This window comes from Nelumbo lutea, chromosome 4, assembly GCF_056320005.1.
Source record: "Nelumbo lutea isolate HS-2025 chromosome 4, American lotus-T2T, whole genome shotgun sequence".
Taxonomy (NCBI): domain Eukaryota; kingdom Viridiplantae; phylum Streptophyta; class Magnoliopsida; order Proteales; family Nelumbonaceae; genus Nelumbo; species Nelumbo lutea.
This window is the reverse complement of record NC_142687.1, coordinates 19,803,797-19,825,463: the sequence shown is the minus strand read 5'-3', so window position 1 is coordinate 19,825,463 and position 21,667 is coordinate 19,803,797. Positions and strand designations below refer to the sequence as shown.

The following is a 21,667-nucleotide window of genomic DNA, read 5'->3' as shown; positions in this document are numbered from 1 at the left end:
ACGCGTGCATGCATAAATGTTAAATGTTAAATGTTAAATGGCCTCCTCTCCTTCTCCTTCAAAGATCACGGGTCGCCTTCCCTCACTTTGGCCCACAGCCACTAACACCACTTCCAACTGTGATCTCGGTTTCCACCATTCAAAATAAAACAAGGGACCCACCCACGGCCCATTGCCCCAACCGTAGTAGTTGGGCTTGGACTTTGGCTTCGTACTTGGGTTGGGTTCGAGGTCAACTCTAAAACCAGTGAAAGCAAAGCTCGGCCGGCTTTTCGATTGACCTCCACTGTCCACTGGGCAGCTACAGTTCAGAAACTTCGGCTTGTCCTCTTCTGGGTTTGTTTGCACGTTGACGGTTTGACCCAACAGGTCGATGGGCTTCATCTTGAGCCTAGGCCCATTCAATATGGTATTCCTAAATCCTAATCTCGGCTGGGCCCCGCTCCAAAGTCCAATCCATCATAAGCAGGGGCAGATTTTTTGCTTAGGCGAGTAGCGAGTTAGCGACCCTCCAACCGGCATCCAGAAATGAGAAACCTACTAGACGATTACAGCCGTCCAATCAATCTCAGATCTCAGTGGTGGTTGTGAACTTGTGATTAATCTCAGACGTGGACTACAGAAAAGTCCACAGATGGCATTTCCAATTCCACAGACTTTTTGCAGGAATCAGAATTACAGAACATGGTCTTAGGTTGTGTCAGTTGATGTCCTAAGTAAAAACCAGTGAATAGTGACAGGTAATAACGACGTGGAAGTACGATGGAGGTATGGAGCTGCCCCTTAAGAACCGTTGGATTGGAATGAGCACGTTGGGCCCACCCACAAACACACTATTTCAATCCAACGGTCATGATGGAAAGAGATCTCCATGGTTTATTAATTTGTTGATGAGAGAGGAGAGAGAGAGAGAGAGAGAGACTCGGCGTTGGTTTCTGGGCAATTACTACTTGTTCATGGGTCTCTTGTTGCCCTGTGTGCTGCTGTGTTAAATAAAATCATCACCACCTGAGTACCTGACACCTCCTTCCCTCCCTTCGTCTCATCTCTTTCTTCTCCAACTCTCCGTCTCAGCCCAGTCTTTTTCTCCCTTTGACCCTTCTGTCTGCCTCCTAATCAATCTTTCTTTCGAGTTTTCAACTGCTTGAAAAGATATTACACGGCATGAAGAGCCCCCCCACTTCAACCATCACCTCTGGTGGCTTCTGCCTCTTTGTCGTCTTCATCGTCCTTCTCCTCTCCATGACACCAAGAGTTAAATTCTGCAGCGCAGCGTTGCTGGAACCACATTCGACCCACCACCATTCCCGTCGCCACCATGGCCATGGGTGCAATTCTTTCTCCTCACAACGATACCCACCTTCTCTTTGCTTCCAACCCAAAAGACTCCACCGCCAGCCACCGCCACCGTCACCGCTTAATGACGAAATCGATCCAAGATACGGCGTGGAGAAGCGACTCGTACCCACTGGGCCTAACCCCCTGCACAACTGAAGAATTAATCCATACCATTCACTTAAACGGCGACATTTGACTTTGGAGTTTTCCGTCTGTAAATTCGGCTACAACGTTTCTTCTTTCTATCCATTTCTTGGAAGCTATCGTGGAATTAATATATGAGTTGCGGGTTTAATCTTATTTGTTTTAGCAGAGAAGGCAGAAGATCTTCGGTGGCCGCAGTCAACCGGCGACAGGGAAGAAGTTTTTGGTAAGAGAGATGTCAATTATATTTAGTGGGACTAACTCCTTCCATTCTCGTTTTAATTTTCCTCTTCTTTTCTTTCTTGTTCCCCTTGTTGTTTTGGGGAGTTGGAGAGAAAGCCCATGAGTTTCATTAAGCAGGAAGATCAGATGTGAACGCTCTCATTGCGTGACCCGTGAGAACGCTGGCGTGTATATGTGTGTCATTATCTCAGAACAGAAAAGTTTACTAATTTTCTTTGTTGTTGTCTGAACTTTTTAGGGCGAATGAAATAATGTAATTAGCTAGCACGGGAGGGTTCTCAATTCTCATCTCACGGTTACTCAAGGACAGCGTTCCCATCGGATCTTTACTCCATGAAACTTGACACATCGGCTTTTTTAGCCTTCTAGCGGTGCAATCTCCATCTACATTCAATATAACCATGCCTCATTTTCTCTTCTTTTTTCTTTTGTGTATTTATGAATATGAATTGACATTTTCCTTGCTTGCAATAAACCCCCATTGTTGTTGACCATCTCTCTCTCCCCACTTACTAATTTTTGGTTTTTCATCAAAATTTCTTTGTTGGGATGAAGTAGGTCATTCAAAATTTAATTAACCTTGCTTGTTGGTCCAATGTAATAGAGGTCTGGATTTGGAATCGGAATGGTCCATTTCGATTCCAACTGTTTGGCTGGGTGAAATCAGAATCCCATATTCCCATTTCTGGTGGAATGGAATTCTCCCATATGAGGAAATGACCATTCCTTCTCCCTTCCTTGGGATTCTGGGAATGAGAATTCATTCCAGCCAATTCTGACTCCAATTCCGATAACCAAACAGGTAAAAGAAATAAACTGTTCCGATTCCAATTCCAATTTTGACTGTAAACCAAACAGACCCTTAGAGTTTAGTTCCATAATGCTCATGTTACCAGGAAATTAAGTTTGCCTGCAAGTCCAAAGTGACGAGAATAACATTAGGTGGTACAGTCGGTGTCGCATTTAGTAAACCCGTGTGTGAGCCATGAATGAATACAGAGGACACTGTAATGCCCAAACAGGGGGAAAAAAAGTAAATAATGGGCCCTGAGTTTTATCATTGTTCATGGATCCGAACCACACAAAGGTAAGTGGTAACTCCACCAATTCAATGCTGGGTAATTCTTGGATCCATAGGCCAGTAGTGATCAACGAGTTGGTGCTCTCCTGTAGTCCCGTTGGAATATGCAAATATGAATACGGATGCAGATAGGCTTCAAACCAACCACTCCCAAGGTCAACCATTCCCCCCACAAGAAGAAGAAGAAGAAACCATAGAAACAAAATCGGGTTGGTTTAAGTAGATGGTCCCACTTCATTTGCACACTGTTATTCTTCTCTCAATAGTAGCGATTTTAAGAGTGAGTGAGTACCTACAGCTACAGACTACATCCTACAAACTTACAAAGTACATGACGGGGTAGTTCAAGTGTTAGTCATAAAATAATAATACTCTTTGTAATGATATAAAAGAACCAATTCCTGATATACCAAGATGAGCCAAGTAATCTACTCCCCAAGTATACGTCGGAGTAGTTAGCCAGAGGCCCAGAGATGGGCTTCGGTGCTCACACTGTTCGCACAGCCTTTCACAGCCGTGCATTGGGAATATCCCCTTTTCGTGGGGAGATATTCTTAATGCAAAGCTGTAAAGACTGCGAACGGTATGAGCACTGAAGCCCATTTCAGTTGGCCAGAGTCCTAACCGGGTACAGGATTCTGAGTCTTGAAGAGTGGGTTCACAGCATCAAAACCGAGAAACCTTCTCCCTACTTACATGTGGAGCAGAGCATTCTCCTTCGAGTTGTGGATTCTGACCATCCTGGATGACTGTGTTCATAAGATCATCGACTTGCTAATTGCTATATGGGTAATTGTGTTCATAAGATCATCTTGAGACCGGACCTGCTACCCACACTCTCTAGATGCCTACCAGGTATAGCAAGCAATATAACTTTGGGCAACACAGCAAGCAAGCCATCCGAAATTCCGAATTGAAATTAGAAATTTGGTAGAGACTAGAGAAACAAAACGACAAACCCAACAAAAAAGAAAACTGCATAAGAACTACATGAATGATGAATATGTTGAAGTTATTGATCAAAAAAATATATATATGTTGAAGTGGAATAACTGAACCTGAAAGCCAACAGGCAGGAACATTAATTTTAATATATAGTCAAATTCTAAGTCTTATTCCTTTTTTTTTTTTCTTTCGGATGAGTTTTTCAATTACTCAAATCTTATATAGTGTTGCAAAATAAACAGTACTCAGTGTTTGACTTTGACAGAGAGTAATATCTGCTTTGCGGCCTTTGCCTTACTTTAGCATCAAAAACAAAGTGACCCCTTTGAAACATAGATACAAAGTGGCGTATCCAGATGCATTCATTGTAGATCTTATTCAACAAAATAGCTAAATCCATTTTCTATGGTTTTGTTGAAACTGAACACATTTGAGTTCACAACAACGGTATCATGCACAAAGATTTCCTAGCTGCTTTCCAACTTTTCAACCATCAATGATACATCTCTCCATTAAAGAATGACACACTTTTTCAATATCATCCTTGAAATCACCATGGAAAAAACACATCCTTCACTGATTCATCATAAGAATGACACTTTTTTATTTTTTTCAAGAAAAAAGGTAGTATATAGTGCCCATTTGGGATGTCTTTCGCGTTGTGGATTTTGGAATTGCAAGGTTGGGCCCACCTAGAAAGCCAAAATTTGGTTAAAAATATGAGGAGCCAAATTTGTTCATCATGCAGCCATTTAGATGGCTCTCCATAGTCCTTACAAGACTCTAGTAGCTTCTTCAAAGCAGTTGAACCAAAGTTCAGCCCTCCTAAGCAGACCCTTGAGGGAATAGAACTGTAGAAGGGATGATGTAACATAAGGCTCTGTTTGTTCAAATACAAATTTTGCATTCGGTTCATTTTAACATCTCTTTGTAACTATGATTTGTACTCCTACTTGATACGAAATTTGTACTTTTCATCTCATATGCACTCATTAGCAGTCAAATTTTGCATTTGAAAAACTGATGCAAATTTATACCACCTTCCTCCTGTCTCAATTCTCTCTCATATAAAGTGGTGACCATATCATCTTACTTCCTACCTCACAGTCACTCTAAACAAATAACCCTTTTATCTCCATTCTTTTTCGTATAAAGTAGGGACCCTTTCATTTTACTTCCTATTCTATTTCTCATAAGCAAATAAAACAAAGTGAAATCTAGAGTAAAAATAAATTAGAATTTACACTCAATCTGTTTGTACTCCCGTGCATTTACACCAGTGCAAATGAAGTTTGCACTGCAAACAAACTGAGCACAACAATGAGAACAAACTGACATGATCCATCAAGAGCCCCTCCCCAGACCACTTGCAGCTTACCCCAGGGGGTATTCTCCCCACCTTAAATTCTCACTATCTACCCCTTCTCAGGCAAGGAAACCAGCCAGTGAGTTAGGTGACCTCGGAACCCAACAAATTTCTGATTGTACCTCAGACATAATGATCTTTTTCCCTCATTTTGTGCCTAGGGCTCCAAGGGCCATCCATATCTCCCTTCAACCAGATTACAATTGTTTTCAAATCCCCTTTCACCATCACTCCCTTATTTTGTGCTTATGGCTCCACAGGCCATCAACATCTCCCTTTACAATAACATTCTCATCCAGAAATGCTTTAACTTCACGAGGATATCAATGTTCCCTGAGATTCCCTGAATTCTACACTCAACAGTACCTTACCCCTGGCTCCCCCAACTCCCCTCCTCATGCACGGACCAAGAAAATTCCAAATAACACATGAAAATATGCAATTACCTTCTATACCTGAGAAAAGCTAAGTTGCAAGAAGTTGTTTCTAGTATTGCTAGAGTTTGGATTCATTTTTCTACAGATCTCCGTCATAAAATGGTAATGATGGTCACAGAGAGAAAAAAAAATAGTTGAAAGGTGGGGAATGCCAATGAACATACATGTACAATAATAATTGATGTAACCCTGTTACACTTCTATTTTTCACCATTACAACAAGCAAAAGCTCCTCCTAACTGTTATACTTCTAATAATCAAATATACCAGACATGCCATGAATTCTAGAAATTGCAGTTACAAATTCTAAAATTACTAAAAAAAACATTCCATAAAACACATAAGCAAAAACTTTCTTTTTAAGCCAAAGGGTCGTCAACCTCACAACACAGAAATTTCTTATAGAATATTGACACTTTTACTGAGTGAACTCTAGAATTCATCGAACTCAAAATGCAAGAAAGGCATATACCAATCAAAGAGGTCAGGTCCCCAACCTTTCTAATGACATAGGCTAATCTCCAAATGACCTTTTTTCAAGGCTTGAAGAAACAATGCAATTAAAGCTCTGCTTGATCCAGTGACCCTAATTGGTTAGAATAGACTTCATGACTTCCAAGTGTTTTGTTTCACCATAGCAGCTTATCTCTTTTCCCTCTGTACTTAGTATACTTTTTTAAAGATTTTTGTGATACACTCTGAGCTGTACAGTAGGTCAGTATAGGGATCTTATCCCTCTCCTTACTTAGAAATACAAATATACTTTACCTTCTTTCAAATATACATAAAAACAAGGCTTTCTGTGGAATTTTGAAAGAAAAAAAAAAAAAAACCTAAAAGAAAAATAGATGACCATGGTTCAAAGTGTCAATATACCCCTTCCAGCATATTGGGGTGTATCAATACCTTGAACAATGATGAGAGGAAGACCCTTTCCCATTCTTCATAGCTTATCACATATATAGTATTTATGTGGGAACGTGTATGTGTGCATGCGTGTGTGTGTGTGTGCATGTGTTAGAGAGAGAGAGAGAGAGAGAGAGAGAGAGATCAACCAAATGAAATTACCTAACCATTTTTTTGGCACTCAAAATTCCAAGACAAGTGACTAACAGTTTATTATTAAAATTTAAAGAATTACTCTCTCACTAGCAGGAAAAGAACACTAAGATTTATTTTGTTGTTATCACCCATTACCCCTTTTCTCCAATATATGACTAAAAACAAAATTAAATATCTGTATAAAACTATCAACTAAAAAAACAAAAACAGGGTTTACATTTCTTGATTGGTAAAAGTAAACTTTATTGATTATGACAAAAGAATTACAAAATTAAATTACATGTCAGGCATCTCCCAGTGTAAGCTGGCATCAGCCACCTAACTATTCACACTACTTGTACTAACAACTGTTTCTGGGGGGGGAATTACTGACCCCTGCCATCAAACAGTTAGCTGCTCTTGGAGACCAAGAAAATTTGATTTTCATTTCACATCTCAAGCTTCTAATTTTCTTCATTGCATATCTACACAGCCACAATTCTACACTGCTTCCTGTTAGCCAACCCACCACTACTTTTGAGTAGGGGTGCAAGTTAGTCCGGGCTGAAGTCAACCATAACCCAATCCAAGTTGTTGAACTTGAACCCCTAAGACTGACCCCAGGATTGGTCCAATTTCCTCACTTTCATTTTCTTTCAAAAAAATGTCCACACTTCTTAGATCAAGGATTAGCAAATTAGGGTTAACCAGCTTCAGCACTAACATGTGGGGAAAAGTTATGGTGCTTTAGGAGTACTAATGTTAGACTAAAAAAAATCTCTGCCTTTAAACTTAAAATTGTTGATAAATAACAGCGTGAACCTAGGCAATAAATACATCTAAAACCTATATAATAAGAATGACCAACTTTGCTGAGAGAACCATAATCAAACGAAGTAATCTTACAGTATTTTTTTAATAAACTGAACCAGACAGAACCTCGTCCCAGAGTATATGGCGTTGCTACAGAAATCCTGTTCCATTCTATCAGGGGTCATATCCCCCATTAATTATGAGGCCACATGTATTTTATCACTAAAGCTTATAAACTCATAAAATAAAAAAACAAACAAATAAATAAATAAACATGAATGTCCATCATATCAACGTGCATGACCAATTAAATCAGTAAAACATGCGCCCAACCACAGATTAAAGAAAATCGTATAATGTGATAACCAATTCCCTATTTTATTTGACCTAGCAAGCACACTCAAATTGCCGCAAACTACCAAATCATTTCATTTCATCCAAGACACTCGAAATCCATAAGAAATTTGTATGCATGCCAGTAATCTTAACACTGAAATTCACATAGTACTGAACGGAAATCAATTAATAGTAATGACAACAACAAACAAAGAAATAAATTAGGTTTAGATTCTCTCCTCAATGAGTATCAACAAAAAATTAAAAAAAAAAAAAAACATTCGAGATAGTGGGTAAAACCCCAAAAATCAGCAAAGTTTTATAGACCAGTACGATAGTCCTACAGGACTACACTACATATTCCGAAACCCAAAATTAATAGAAAAAAAAAAACAGCGTTTTCCTTAAAATGGATCACACCGAATACCGTTGAGATAAACGAACCTAGAGAATAAGTTCTTCAAATTGGTATCAACTATCAACTGCTACAAGTACCAAAAAATGTTCTTCATCGATGCTCGATCTCCATGACGCTCTTAACTCTCGGCGCGTATAATGAATAAACGACCGCCTGTCTTCTCGCCACTTCGAGTTGAGATTTCCCATCAGAAAAAGCCGACGAAATTGTCGAAGGATCCGCTAGGTCGCGATTCTGACGGAAGGAGTCGATCGTTCTCCGCTTAGTGTACTCTCTGATATTGTAATCGGAGAACTGTCGAGCAACTCGTAATAAAGAACGGAAGAGAGAGAGAACTTCAGCTCTCGAAGGGGCTGAAGCCGCTGTGGTCATTGCAAATACAGAGAGCTTTGGCTTTGGCACTGATCGGAACAGAGGGCCGGCTTAGCGGGAGAACGGGAGATTGATAATAATAGTATCTGTTTGTCCAACAGTTTCGTCTATAGACTATAGATAGAAAGAGGATCAGGTTCTTTACTTCTCCTTCATGCCGATGGGATTGGAAAGTCTCATTATCTACACGCTTCCCTAAAATGACCTCTTTGCCCCTGTTATCGATTTGTCATCTGCCGATTGCCGTTGCCCGTAGCCGAACCCGAATTCAGTCCTAAAAAATTTGAAAAAATTAGACCCTGTTTGGTTAAACTTTTATAAAATATTTTTATACTTTTAGAAGTATGAAAGTACGAAAAACACTATATATACTTACTACTTTCATATATTTTTAGAAAACAGAAAACCCCCAAAAGCATGAATTCTGCTTTCGTTATTTCGTGCTTTTGGTGAAGTTGTGTTTCCATTTCGTGCGAATGGTGGTCACGTGTAACCACCCTTTTGATAAAACCCCTCGGTCGTAGATTCCCCATTTGCCTGTTGTTTTCAAGCCGTAGACCTTCTGTCGTCGTCTATCTTCGACCACCACCAAACCCATCGGAAGCACAATATGTTGGTGACACTGCTACTTCTTCATCAGAATCACATGTATTGGTCCCGGTTTCATCTTTTCCTCGTTTTGAATATTTTTCCCCATCTGCTTCACTATTCAACGCCCTACCTTCGTCGGAATCACCATTGTTCACTGTTGCTCAAAACCAGTCACATGTAAGATCAGCTGAATCACATAACTGTTAGTATGCTTTTACCAAACGGGAAGTGGTGCTTCTGTTTTGTAAAAACATACTTTATAATTTTTTTACCTAATTGAACTTTAAATTGAAATGGATATCCATTGAAATCAGAATCAGAATGGTCTATTCCTAGTGTTTATTTGGCTCAAGCACGAATGAAAATGTCATTCCACGAAAATGAAATTCTAATTCCGCTTAATCAAGTAATTTAAAATCAGGATGGACCATTTCAATAAACTGGAACTTGAAATAGGTCGGGTTTGAATTTAATCTAAGGCTCCATTTGATTTATGAGAATAGAGGTCTGATTGGGATTGGACCATTGGATGTAGTTGAACCTGATCCAATAAAAACCCTAAATTGGCGAGAGCTGCATCTTTTAAGAACATTACAAGCTTAGCATATTACTAATCAAATACATCTAAAAACAAACAATAAGAATACTACTTCCTTTGTAACCTTGCCATAATGCTTACAAAATTTTCCTCCCTCTTTTCTTTTTCCTAAATCCGACGTTCACTGCTTGATGCTCCTGTTTTGAGAACTTCATTACCTGCATCATCTTTTCTATACTGCAAAGAATGTGTTCTCATTCAACATTAAATCCCCTGTTTCTCACTGTTTTTGAACAGAGTCCGAGTTCATTGACTATGTTCTCCTTCAACCGGTCAACCCAATAACTTCCATTTGTTTGTTGGGCTCAATAATTTAATGACGAGGCTCAACCCAATAACTCAAACTTGATTGTTGGGCCCAAAATTTAATGACGAGGGTTAGCCCAATAACTTAAATTAGATTTCGTTTAAAACAATTTCGCTTAACTTACATTGTCAACCAACTATCGAGTTAACGTAAATTAATTAAATTACTTAGATATTGTACTAATTTATAATAAATTTAATAAACTTAGATTATTAAGTAAATCCCATAAGTTAATTAATTAATTATCTTAGATTGTCAATTATTTAAATTAGATTTGAACAAACTAATAAAATTAGCATAAATTACTTAAACTAGATCAGTTAGTTATCTAATTACCTTATAGTTATTTTAAAATTTTATTAATAAAACAGCAATTATTAATTTTAGAATTATTTTTAAGTCCATTTAAAAATAAAACAATAATTACTAACTTTATAAAATTTAATTTATAATTAAATATTATAAATTATTAATAGTTATTTTATAATTATTTGTAACTATCAAATTTAATTATTAATGTATATTAAATTTGTTAAATCCATTTACAATTGTTAATTTAGAATTAAATATCAATAATTTAAAACCCACTTAAATTTGATCAAATTTAATTTTTTTAAGTTCTAAAATTAATTTTTAAATTTTATTAATAAAACAACAATTGTTTATTTTATAATTAAATGTAAAGTCATTTAAAATTAACAAAAAATACAAATTAATAAAAAATTGTTAATTGGGATGACTTGATCTGAGATGGGGAGTGAAGTCCCCACCCCATCCCAACCTTGGAATATCAAAATTTGAAAATAGTTCTACGTAATGACTACATGTCATTATAAATATTGGATAAATATCAATTTTTCATGTCATATTGATTATTTTTATGTTAGTTAAGTGCTAAATCAATTTGTATTAATGCTTTTTTTTCTTTCTTGTAAGTAAATCTTTTATCCTAAAACAAGCTTTTAATTAAAAAAAAATGAGAATTTGAACCCCTTGATGGAAAACCATTCTCCATCCATTGAAGATTGTTGATGGAAGTTCATTTTTCTCCTCGATGAGGGTCGGGGACAAGGATGGGGAGAATATGGTTTCCACTGAAACCTGTTCTATTGCTGTTCCTAATTAGTAGTAATTACTAATAAATTTTCTAAACAAAACTTTGATATAAATGAAGACAATCTAATTTATGAAATTATATAAGCCACCCCTGTAGCTTGACCAATCTTCCCTCTAATTTGACCTATTTAAGTAATTTAAGTAGATCATTCATATGCTTATTTAGTTAATTAATAATAAGTTGCTAATATATTTATTTTGGATTTTTCTCAGTTGTCGTTGGTTTAAATTAACTAGGATTTTTTCAATTATTTCTTCTTTCCTTCCATCATAACAGTTGATAGTAGAGATTCCATGCATTGCACGACATTCAAAACCCCAAAAAGTTTGATTTACATAGGCTTAACTCAATCATGAGTGTCATAGGGTTCATTTTGATTCAATTTCATTTAACAAAATCCAGGGATAAATGTGGATTGAGGTCCCCACCCCGCCTCGATCCCAATTTTATATATATATATATATATTTATTAAATGTTATTTATATTGTATATTATTATATTATTTGTATATATCAAAATATATTTAAAATATTATTTATAATTTAGGTTTTATTTATTTTTCAAAAAATATTATTATCTAAAAAAATTTTGGGGATTCGGGTCCCATGGGAATAGGGATGACAATTTTCCCCATTTCCCTGATCTCCATGGGGATCCGCCCCAAATGGGGCAAGGATGGAGATGATTTTTCCCCCCATGGGGACGAGGATGGAGGAAATTTCATCATGTTAGTTGGGATGGGGAGAGCACTCCCAGCCCTACGGGGGACCCCAATCCTCACCCTATGGGATTTTTACTAATATATATATATATATATATATATATATATATATATATATATATATGCACACATACATCTATATATTAATATTTTTAAAAATATGGTTGAATATTTTCTAATAGGATTATAAATTTAATTATTTTGTTTTTAATTTTTTAAATAAAATTGAAAACAGAAATAAAATGGTTGACATTATAAAAAATTATGGAGAATGGGGATCCCCGTTAGCAGGAACGGGGATGGGAATTTTCATGGGGACGAAGATGGGGAGAGACTCCTCGTCCCCGCCCTGCCCCATTGCCATTCCTACGTGGAAACCCATCTCCATTGAGGATCGGGGATGAAGGACAAATTTTATCCCCAACAAATATTGAGAATGAGAATGGGATTAATTTCAGAATCGGATCGGAGACAGAAAATATAATCCTCCGCCTCGAATCCGCTCTATTGCCATTCCTAACAAAGTCTATACATCACACCAGTCCTGTGTGGACTGTAGCTGTGCGCCACATAACCCAAACCTAGCATGGCCTAGGGATATGGGGCCGGCACATATCGGGTTGCAGGCTTGCAACATTGATTCCCTTTAAAGAAGCTACTAAATATAAGCTTCACAGAAGCCACAAGCTACTAAATCTAGCTTCACAGAAGCCACCTCATGTAAGTCTACGTAACTGAGCTGCTCTTGCAAAAGCTAGTTTAAGAATTTCATCAGAAAGTCGGCTCTAATTTTTTAGCAAATATAGCTTAAATTTTCAACTGACCAGCCCAAGAAGCCATTGTCGAAAGCCGTCCTAAATCGGTCAGCTTATATGGATGGTAAAGTATGTGGCTGCTTGTAGCCTTTATAAGGCTTGTAGCGGAGATCTATAAATGGGAATGGAGTCGAGTTCACATCTGCGCCCCACAATGCTTTACATCCCGACCTTGTATTAGGAATATCTTCCATTAATGGCTCATCATTTATCATTGGAAGATATTCCCGATACAAGGCCGGGTCGCTGAAATATTTGCTGGTGTCGCTCTTTCTTGTAGCCTTATTGTTTTGACTTTGAGTATCTTCTGTTTCATCTTTTCATTTGGTACATTGATTAGGAGGACATCTTGGTAGGACCACGAAGAGGTGGGCGCCCAACTTACCACACTTGCCCCGTGTAAATTACACCTAGGTTGGACGGTTCCTCCAAGTATCATAGTTCAAACAGGTGAACAACTCCCGTCCCGTGCACGGTTCTTCTCAAAACTGCGGGGTAATTCTGTCAGAGTATTTTCGCTGAGAGGTTGAAAACACAGAAAAGTTCAGTTTTTCTTTCTTCTCGGCTGTTTTTTTTCTTCAAGGTTTAAACAATTATGTTTTTGTTGTAGAGAGTGAGAACTGAGAAGCAACGAGGGGAAATTAGCGTAGAACAGAAGAGATTTAGCAGATCCGCAATGTGCTTTTTGGATCTCGAAATCGGCAAATAATTTGTTTGATCTGCTCCCTGTTTTGGTTTTTCTGCTCAGAGATCCCAGAATGGCGTCTCCATCGGCATTTACTTTACTATGCTTTCTTTCCTTGTTACTTAGCGTCATTCACTGCAAAACCCTAAAGAGAGACGGTATATTCAGATCCTTCTACCTTAATTTCGTTGGGCTAAGCTGTCCATTAGGATAGTTCTCTGGTTATAATGGTGCATTTGACTGTCGAGTCGAAGATCGGACTTTAAGAAACGGTGGTTAAATTTGTTTTTTTTTTTTCCTTATTTTTTCTGTAATTGTATCCTTCAGTAGTCGTGATATCTAAGGATTTTATTCTGTCCTTTTTTTTTTTTTGTACTGGAAGTTGAAGATGGAAACTTAGATTTCTAGGATTTGTTTATGGCATGTGAGATTTTTCAACTAGGAACTAGATTTGAAGATTAAGGATTACTATGTTGCGTACAGTTTTCTTATGGTTTTGTTCTTAACTGATTCTTAAGTTGAAACTTAGAATTGTGTGTGTTTGGTCGTCGGTGTTGAATCTCAATTGAGTTCTCTTCTGCTTGTTAACTACAATTGAGCCTGGTTAAGTAGAGTATCTTTTTGGTGGATTTGTTCATTAACATTTAAATGAAGGCTGCAGTGGTTTTTATTATCTTCAAAGAGCTTTGCTGTAAATTATAATTGAGTTGAAAATGATACTCCGGTTGCAGTGAAAGCCTTGAATGAAATAAAGTCATCTCTTGGGTGGAGAGTAGTCTACGCGTGGATAGGAGACGACCCTTGTGGAGATGGTGACCTACCACCTTGGTCCGGGGTCACATGTTCGACACAGGGTGGCTATAGGGTTGTAACAGAACTGTAAGTGGAACTCTTTTACATTATCAATGTTCCCAATTACATACATGTTTCTGGGGGATGTAGGACTATTTTGTAATTGGTTTCTTTATGCCCGTTAGTTCCCTTTTCTGGGAGGTTCTTTACTCCAATAAGACACCCTTTTCTCATCTAGTTATCTTGCTCACTCTTTTACATTTTCAAGCAAAATGATTAATTTATAAATTTAAGGAAGCATAGCAGGGTTGGAAATATTATATTACATGACCGGTATTGTTTTGAGTCAGCGATCAGTATGCAAGGGAATAATTAGCTGGCAAAAAAGTTCTAAGTTTTGAGTGGTATTAGATATTAGAGTTCTGAGTGTGGATATTTGGCTTCTGATCTTTACTATGAATGTTCTTCCATTGCAGTGAAGTGTATGCAGTCTCAATTGTTGGGCCTTTTCCCACTGCTGTAACCAATCTGTTAGAACTGACAAGGCTGTAAGTGCCCTTCATCTCATTGGTCTTCTGGTGGTTGATTCCAAATCCTTTCATGTGCTTAGTGGTGCCTGCTTGTGTTATCTTTGCCTTCTGATTGTTTGGAATGTTCTACAACTACAATAATTGATTCTGCACATGATTTAGGATGTTATGCTGTTCTTATTCTGATGATCTCTGCAAATGTTTTAGTATTTGGTTTCCTCCCACATGAATATCCATGTATTTGGTTTTCCTGTTAATTGCAAGCAGCAAGAACTTTTTTGTGAAAAGTGCTTATAATATGAAGAGAATCAACAATTAAAAGATTATATGATCAGAAAGAGTTTTAACATTGCTGGAGAGATATTTTCTAACTGCTTCTTAAGTGGTTACTAGGACTATACTTTCCCTGATTCTTATAACATTCACTTAATAATTAGGAAGAAGTTGCCTATGACAACATAACATCTATTTCTTGAAAATATACTCTTTTAGCTTTTATCCTCTCCCAACTGGAAGTGTACTTATGTTGAGGAAAATCATATCATGGAATTCATCTGTAAGGAAAAAACTTATAGAAGTGCAATCAAGAAATATAATGCTGTTTTTGTCCATTCAAACTGGTTTTTCTTCAAAAGTTGCTTGACCTGTTGATTATGTTTAAATGACAGGGATCTCCATAATAACAAGTTGACTGGGCCAATCCCTCCTCAAATTGGACGTCTGAAAAATCTTAGGATTCTGTAAATTTCTGCCCTCTTTGCCATCTTCATTCATTAGAAATAATTATATTGACCAAACTGTTTGAGTTTTATGTTTCTTTTCTTTTTTATTATTGATTTATTTTGATGGTAGAACAAGTTCTTCGGTGTCACTTTGTGTTCATGATGATGGCATAAAATTTATACATTGTGGGCTTTTTATTTGAAGATAAATAAAAAATAAAATTCATTCAATAAGAAAATAAAATTACAGGGGAAGATGATAAGAAGCTACCCTCAATAAAGTAAAAGGAAGACCAACCCAGCATGAAAAACCAAAAAACTACCCTTCCTAAGAATCCTGATATGCTTGATACAACTCTTTGTTTTTATCTCATTGATGGAAATTTGAAGTAGGTTCTAAGATGCTCAAAATGGTGCACTAGCTTAACAGCCATGGTTTTCTGGGGCTTTATATGGCTTTGGGTGGTGTTCTTTCCTTATATTAACATTACCTTGCTTTATCTGAACGAAATGAAAAATATCTTGCTAGCTTTAAGCAGTGTTGCATGGACTCGGACACAGGAGTTAGAATCGATTTCCAGAAGTCTGATTTGTGAACCCAAAAAAGTAGGAATTTTGGACACATCTCACATAAATAATCTTTTATTATATATTAAATATTATATTTTGAATATTATTTCTAATATTCATAGAACTATATAATCAGAATAATTTAAATAGTTGAATTACTTTTACAACTGACAAGTTAAACTCATAGCCCCTGCCTATTTGCCACATGACCACAGTAGTTGTTTTTTTATTGTTTTCCTAATTTTGGTGTTAATCGGAAAAGATTCAATAAGCAATGGATCATAAATTATGTGTAAATTGGATAGTACACATACCAGTGTGCCCTATTAGACAACTTAAATGGTTGGACCACTATTAATGGAGGCATTTAAAGGGATGATTCATAATTTGAAGATGGTGGGCATTTTGGTAAATCTACCTGATTTGCATTGTAGTGAGTTCTACATGTATTTTGGAGAATTAGACACAAGTTGACTCATGGTCATGTGTCGACTCGCTAGTCCCCTTCAAAGGTGGGGGTATCCATGCAACGCGGGTTTTAAGATAATTATTAATGTAATCCATATGACGGAGTCAATCTGGTACTCTTTCTTAAATGTTCACTGCTTGTCTGCTTAGAAATGTAATTTTAGAATGTGAGAACTTGACCTGATAAGTAACTGATGATAAGTAGGCCAAAACTTGATACAATCCACAAGCTCAGTTTTCCCTTGTGATATCTAATATACATTGGATTTTCTAGATGACAGCAAGGACATGTTGCTTTATGTTCATAGTTTTTTGCATTATTCCATGCACACCTCAAGTTCTCATTTTGCAATACCATAATTGTCTAGATGCATCATTTCGTATCTTCATAAGCCTCTAATGTTTGCTGCCAACAATTTAACTCTGGTCTTTTGGGAGTTTTTTGTTTTATTTTTTTTATCTGAAGCTGTTGACATTTTTCTTATTTTTGTTTTGTTCATCTTTAACTACTTGTGTTTATGGTTTTCTTGTGGTCATTTTCAGTAATTTAAGGTGGAATAAGCTACAAGATGTCATTCCTCCTGAAATTGGTGAACTAAAGAAACTGACACATCTGTAAGTAATCTCAGTTCATGTTAGGATGTTTTAACAAAGCCACTCATTCTTATATAATCCATTTACTATTTTAATGATTATTTAAATAAAATTTGGGCAGGCACCTGAGCTTCAATAGTTTCAAAGGGGAAATACCTAAGGAGCTTGCAAATCTGCCTGAGCTTCGTTATCTCTATCTTCATGAAAATCATTTTACAGGGAGAATCCCGCCAGAGTTGGGCACACTGCAAAATCTTCGGCACTTGTAATAATTCACTGTCCTTTTGCTAAGTTTACCTGAATGGTCCAATTTTCTATCTATTAACTATCCCTCTTTTTGTTGTATCTGTTACTAGTTCAGCAGATGCTAGTTCATGATATACCTTTGAATTGCAGGGATGTTGGTAATAATCATTTGGTGGGCACCATAAGGGAGCTCATTCGTTTTGAAGGAAGTTTTCCTGCTTTGCGTAATCTGTATGTTCATTCCTTGTGATAGACTTGTCATCTTTTCCTTTCATAGTGTTGACTCTTATTGAATTGACATCTGAGAATTTTAATTCTGTATTCTAGGTACATAAATAACAACTTTTTGACTGGAGGAATACCAGCACAACTTGCAAACTTGACAAACTTGGAAATTTTGTAAGTATACTAACTCATATATCTACTTGGTGTGCCTTTCATAGCTATATTTCATTGATTTTCTAGCTATGCTAAGATTAGAAAGCTAATTACTGTTTTGATAATAGGTATCTATCTTACAATAAGATGTCTGGAACAATTCCTTCAGGAGTTGCCCATATTCCTCGATTAACTTACTTGTAAGTCTTTTTCTCTGCATCTTAATCTACTTACACTTTCAGGCTCAGTGTCTTGTTTGAGTATGGATACATCAAGGTGGGAGGATCTTGCCTGACAATGCTTTACGTTTCTTAGCCACTTCTAATGCACCCTCACCTACCAATGCTCTACATTTCTTAGCCACTTCTAATACACCCTCTTGTAAGGGGTTTCTTGTAATTTCCTGATCAAGACATACCCCGACTGTCCAAACTTCTGGATGGTCAGCCATGAAAAGAAAGGAAAGAAGAATGAAGGGGCAACTGATCCAGAGAAGGGACTGCAAATTAGAATATTAGTATACAATCTATTGACTTCTGTGTCTAAACCATCTTGTACATAATGGGCATAGACAGGTATTGGCTGCTTAAAACCTATTGCACTGGATGAAAACCTTCTTTCCAGTATGGTGTCTTGACTGCATGTTATTTTTAGCCATTGTTAGGGTTGTCAACTAATACCTGATTATTTGAGACCTAATTTTAAATTGGATTTGAGTGAACTAGATTTGTATGCCAAAAAATCAGATCTCCTTGATTTGGATCTACCCCAATCACTAAAATCCAAGTTTGACAATGTTAGTAATTTAGTACGTATATGCATATGCCTATATAAAGTTATGTAAAATTGGCTTAAATATCATTTTTTTTTAAGCCTTACAAGTTCAAATGTCGTTGAAGTTATTTTTAAATCATTGTATTAATAGTATATAATATCTAAGTTATGTGTAATTCATTTTATGAATAAAATGTAATATTTTGGCCAAATTTTAGTTTAACTTATTAATGATATATAATACTTGACTCCAATCTGAATCTAATCAAAATCTGGATCCAATTTGAATACAGACATTATTAGGATTGGATTCAAATATAGGCAGACTTTGATCCAATCTGACCCATTTACATACCTAGCTATTATTGTTACTAATAATGGTCAATTAATGCATATATTTCACTATCTGGGTAGAGTTTGAATGGTGTACCCATCCTCCATTATTCTACCTGCTGTGGGATTCATATGTTGTGTCCGTGTCATGTAAAAAATATTCTTGGTTTCTTGGTTATAATAAGCTATAGTTTTTGCATGCATTTAATTTCGCTGCTACTTTGTTTTCAATTGCTACTAATAATTCATTAATCATAATTATATTTAAATACTGAAGTGATGTTAACTCTTTTGGTTGATGACAATAAGAATCTGATACACAATCAGATTAAATGGTTGCTCTCTAACTTGATGTTCACTGCTTTAAGGGCAGAGGTGCTTCCAAACTGTAATCCCATAAACAATGGGAGCAGGGTTACAGGGTTTTGGAGTCGTAGTTCAGGGGCACTGGGCACCCTCATGTTAAACCATACTATTTGACTTTATTTTGTAGACAACCAAAAATATATGCAGTGCTTATTTGCAGAGAGGTGTGGAAGGAAAGTGTGGTTGAGTTTAGTGTCAGACTCTTAAGCAATCCTTCTCATCTTTATGTGTTGGGGTGCTCATGGTTTGGTTAACCAAACTGTGGGCCTTTCTTTTTTCCAAACTCAACTGTTCCTTTGGTTTTTGGAAAACTGCAAACCAAAACCAAATCGAAAAATCGGTTAACCGGTTGATTGGTTCGGTTCTTCGATTTTTCATATTTATAATATATTATAAATAAATATATATTATATATATTTATATATATACCGGTCAGTTTGGTTAATGGATTTTTTGGTTTGGTTTCATTGGTTCAGTTTGGTTTTTCGGTTTTTAATGAGCATCCCTATTCATGTGGATATGATTATAATGTGCAACTTATACATATTATCTATTAGACGTTGCATGGAATTTTCTTAAAATTTCTGATTTGATAATTTCTTGATGGAATTTCAGGTATTTGGATCACAACCAATTTTCAGGGAGGATTCCAGATGCCTTCTATAAACATCCTTTCTTAAAAGAAATGTGAGTTTCCCCTTTCAAGTTTTAACTAAAACCCGGCCAACTGGACTTTTTTAAGTGCTTGTTTGGAAGGGCTTTTATGCTGTGTGGCTTTTGGCTTTGCCTATAAGCAATGTTTGGTGAAAAGAGTGCTGATAGCCAATTTTGGTCATCGCAGCTCTTTATACAATCCTCTCCCGTTAGCCTTCTTTGAAGCAGCTACATATAAATCTAAGCCCTCCCAAACATGCCCTAAAACCACAGTTTACGGACATGGTACATGGGTTTTAACTCTGCTATTTGGATGCAGGTATATTGAAGGAAGTGCATTCCGGCCAGGTGTAAAACCAATAGGTGCCCACAAGGTCCTGGAATTAACAGACACAGACTTCTTAGTCTAGGATTTAGATAAATTGTTGTCTTGTTCTTTATTTGCTTAGCGATGTTGCTGTCATTTTTTGTAGACAGATTAGGGTTTACGAATGGAATGTCAGGAATGGGAAATTTGTTTTTATAAGCTTCTTCGTCCTTGCTGCCTCATGAAATTTGTCTTGGCGTAGATGAAAACTAGACTGCGGGCCGATTGCGTTGTACATAACCATATTATATAATTTCATATCAAACAATTGAAGATCAGTTTTTTGTTTTAGGAAAGAAATCAATAATTGTATAATAAGTTCTCCGGGTGCCAAATTTTTTGTTTTTTTGGCAATTTATCTGATTATCTTTCAAGTTAGAACATTGTTAGTCATTGTGAATGCCTATTACCTGATTACGGTTTCCAGTCTCCTGAATCCAGGACTCTAGGTAGTTGTGCTAGAAGGTTCAGATTCTTCAATGCCTATGACTTGAATAATGGAATGGTTCAAATTCCAATCCAAGTTGTAATCTGGTAACCATCCAAGAATAGAAGGATCTCTTCAACGTCCGGAGGAAAAGGGTTGAAATGTCTACACTCCAAAAATTCATTGACTACTGGTTTAGGTCATGAATTCATGATTCATGAAACTCATTAATCGAAGGCCATCTTTCTGTCCCTACCAGTAGTCCATTGAGCGACTCTGTCCGTGGATTGAATGAGTTCGGAATTCAATTGCAGGATTCAAGGACGCACAAGTTCTTGATCATTCAATCGCAGGATTCCATATAAGCATGGATCATGTGTAAATGTCTAAGTGCAAAGAATGTTAACGGATGTCAAACACCAAACTTCAGAATGATTTTCATTTACATGAATATACACATATATGCATATATACACAATAATCACCGACTTAACCCACATGGGAATTCTCAAAATTCTCGGAATGTTCTTCGAGTATTCTCGAATATTCTCGAATACCCCCCCGTTGGCACTGGTGAAATGCCCAACTTGTGTAAAAGGAACCGAAACTGGTAAGCGCCCAAGGCCTTAGTGAGGATATCAGCAGACTACAATATTTTGTGGAGAGATGACATAACTGAATTTCTTTGTTCTGAACCCGATAAAAGTGGCAGTCAACGTAAATATGTTTAGTTCGTTCATGGAATATGGAATTATTGGCAATGTGAATAGCTGCTTGAATGTCACAAAAGAGTTGGATTTGATAATCAATTATAATACCAAGATCTTGGAGTATGTTTTTCAGCCATACTAATTCACTGGTAACGACCACCGTGGCACGGTATTCAGCTTCAACAGAAGAACAAGAAACTATAACCTGTTTCTTTGTCTTCCATGAGAGAAGTGAAGAGCCAAGCATAGTGACGTAGCTGGTGGTTGAGCACCATGTGAGAGGAAAAGCGGCCCAATCAGAATCACAATATGCCTTGAGGAAAGAATCAACAAAGGTTGGGAAAAAAATGCCTTGACTAGTATTGGC

At 36.7% G+C, this 21,667-nt stretch overlaps 1 protein-coding gene and 2 long non-coding RNA genes across 4 annotated transcripts; 2 read left to right on the top strand and 1 right to left on the bottom strand.

Moving 5' to 3' along the window:
- Nucleotides 1-892: 892 nt before the first annotated feature.
- LOC148854422 (uncharacterized) lies at nt 893-2,217 on the top strand. Its single transcript, XR_016113416.1, has 2 exons — nt 893-1,708; nt 1,964-2,217. It is a non-coding gene; the product is annotated as an uncharacterized LOC148854422 (long non-coding RNA).
- A 5,738-nt stretch (nt 2,218-7,955) lies between these two features.
- On the bottom strand, nt 7,956-9,904 carry LOC148854421 (uncharacterized). Of its 2 annotated transcripts, none has more exons than XR_016112586.1 (3): nt 9,805-9,904; nt 8,911-9,279; nt 7,956-8,808 (listed from the first exon to the last, which is right to left on the bottom strand). It is a non-coding gene; the product is annotated as an uncharacterized LOC148854421 (long non-coding RNA). The 2 variants fall into 2 exon arrangements; XR_016112585.1 differs by having other exon boundaries at nt 9,788-9,899.
- A 3,286-nt stretch (nt 9,905-13,190) lies between these two features.
- On the top strand, nt 13,191-20,441 carry LOC148854420 (uncharacterized). The gene is made up of 11 exons (XM_088983746.1): nt 13,191-13,527; nt 14,101-14,248; nt 14,638-14,709; nt 15,360-15,431; nt 16,995-17,066; nt 17,167-17,310; nt 17,442-17,522; nt 17,619-17,690; nt 17,798-17,869; nt 19,758-19,829; nt 20,116-20,441. The coding sequence occupies exons 1-11, from the start codon at nt 13,443-13,445 to the stop codon at nt 20,204-20,206; spliced, it is 981 nt and encodes a 326-aa protein (XP_088839872.1). The 5' UTR covers nt 13,191-13,442; the 3' UTR covers nt 20,207-20,441.
- The last annotated feature ends 1,226 nt before the right edge of the window (nt 20,442-21,667 follow it).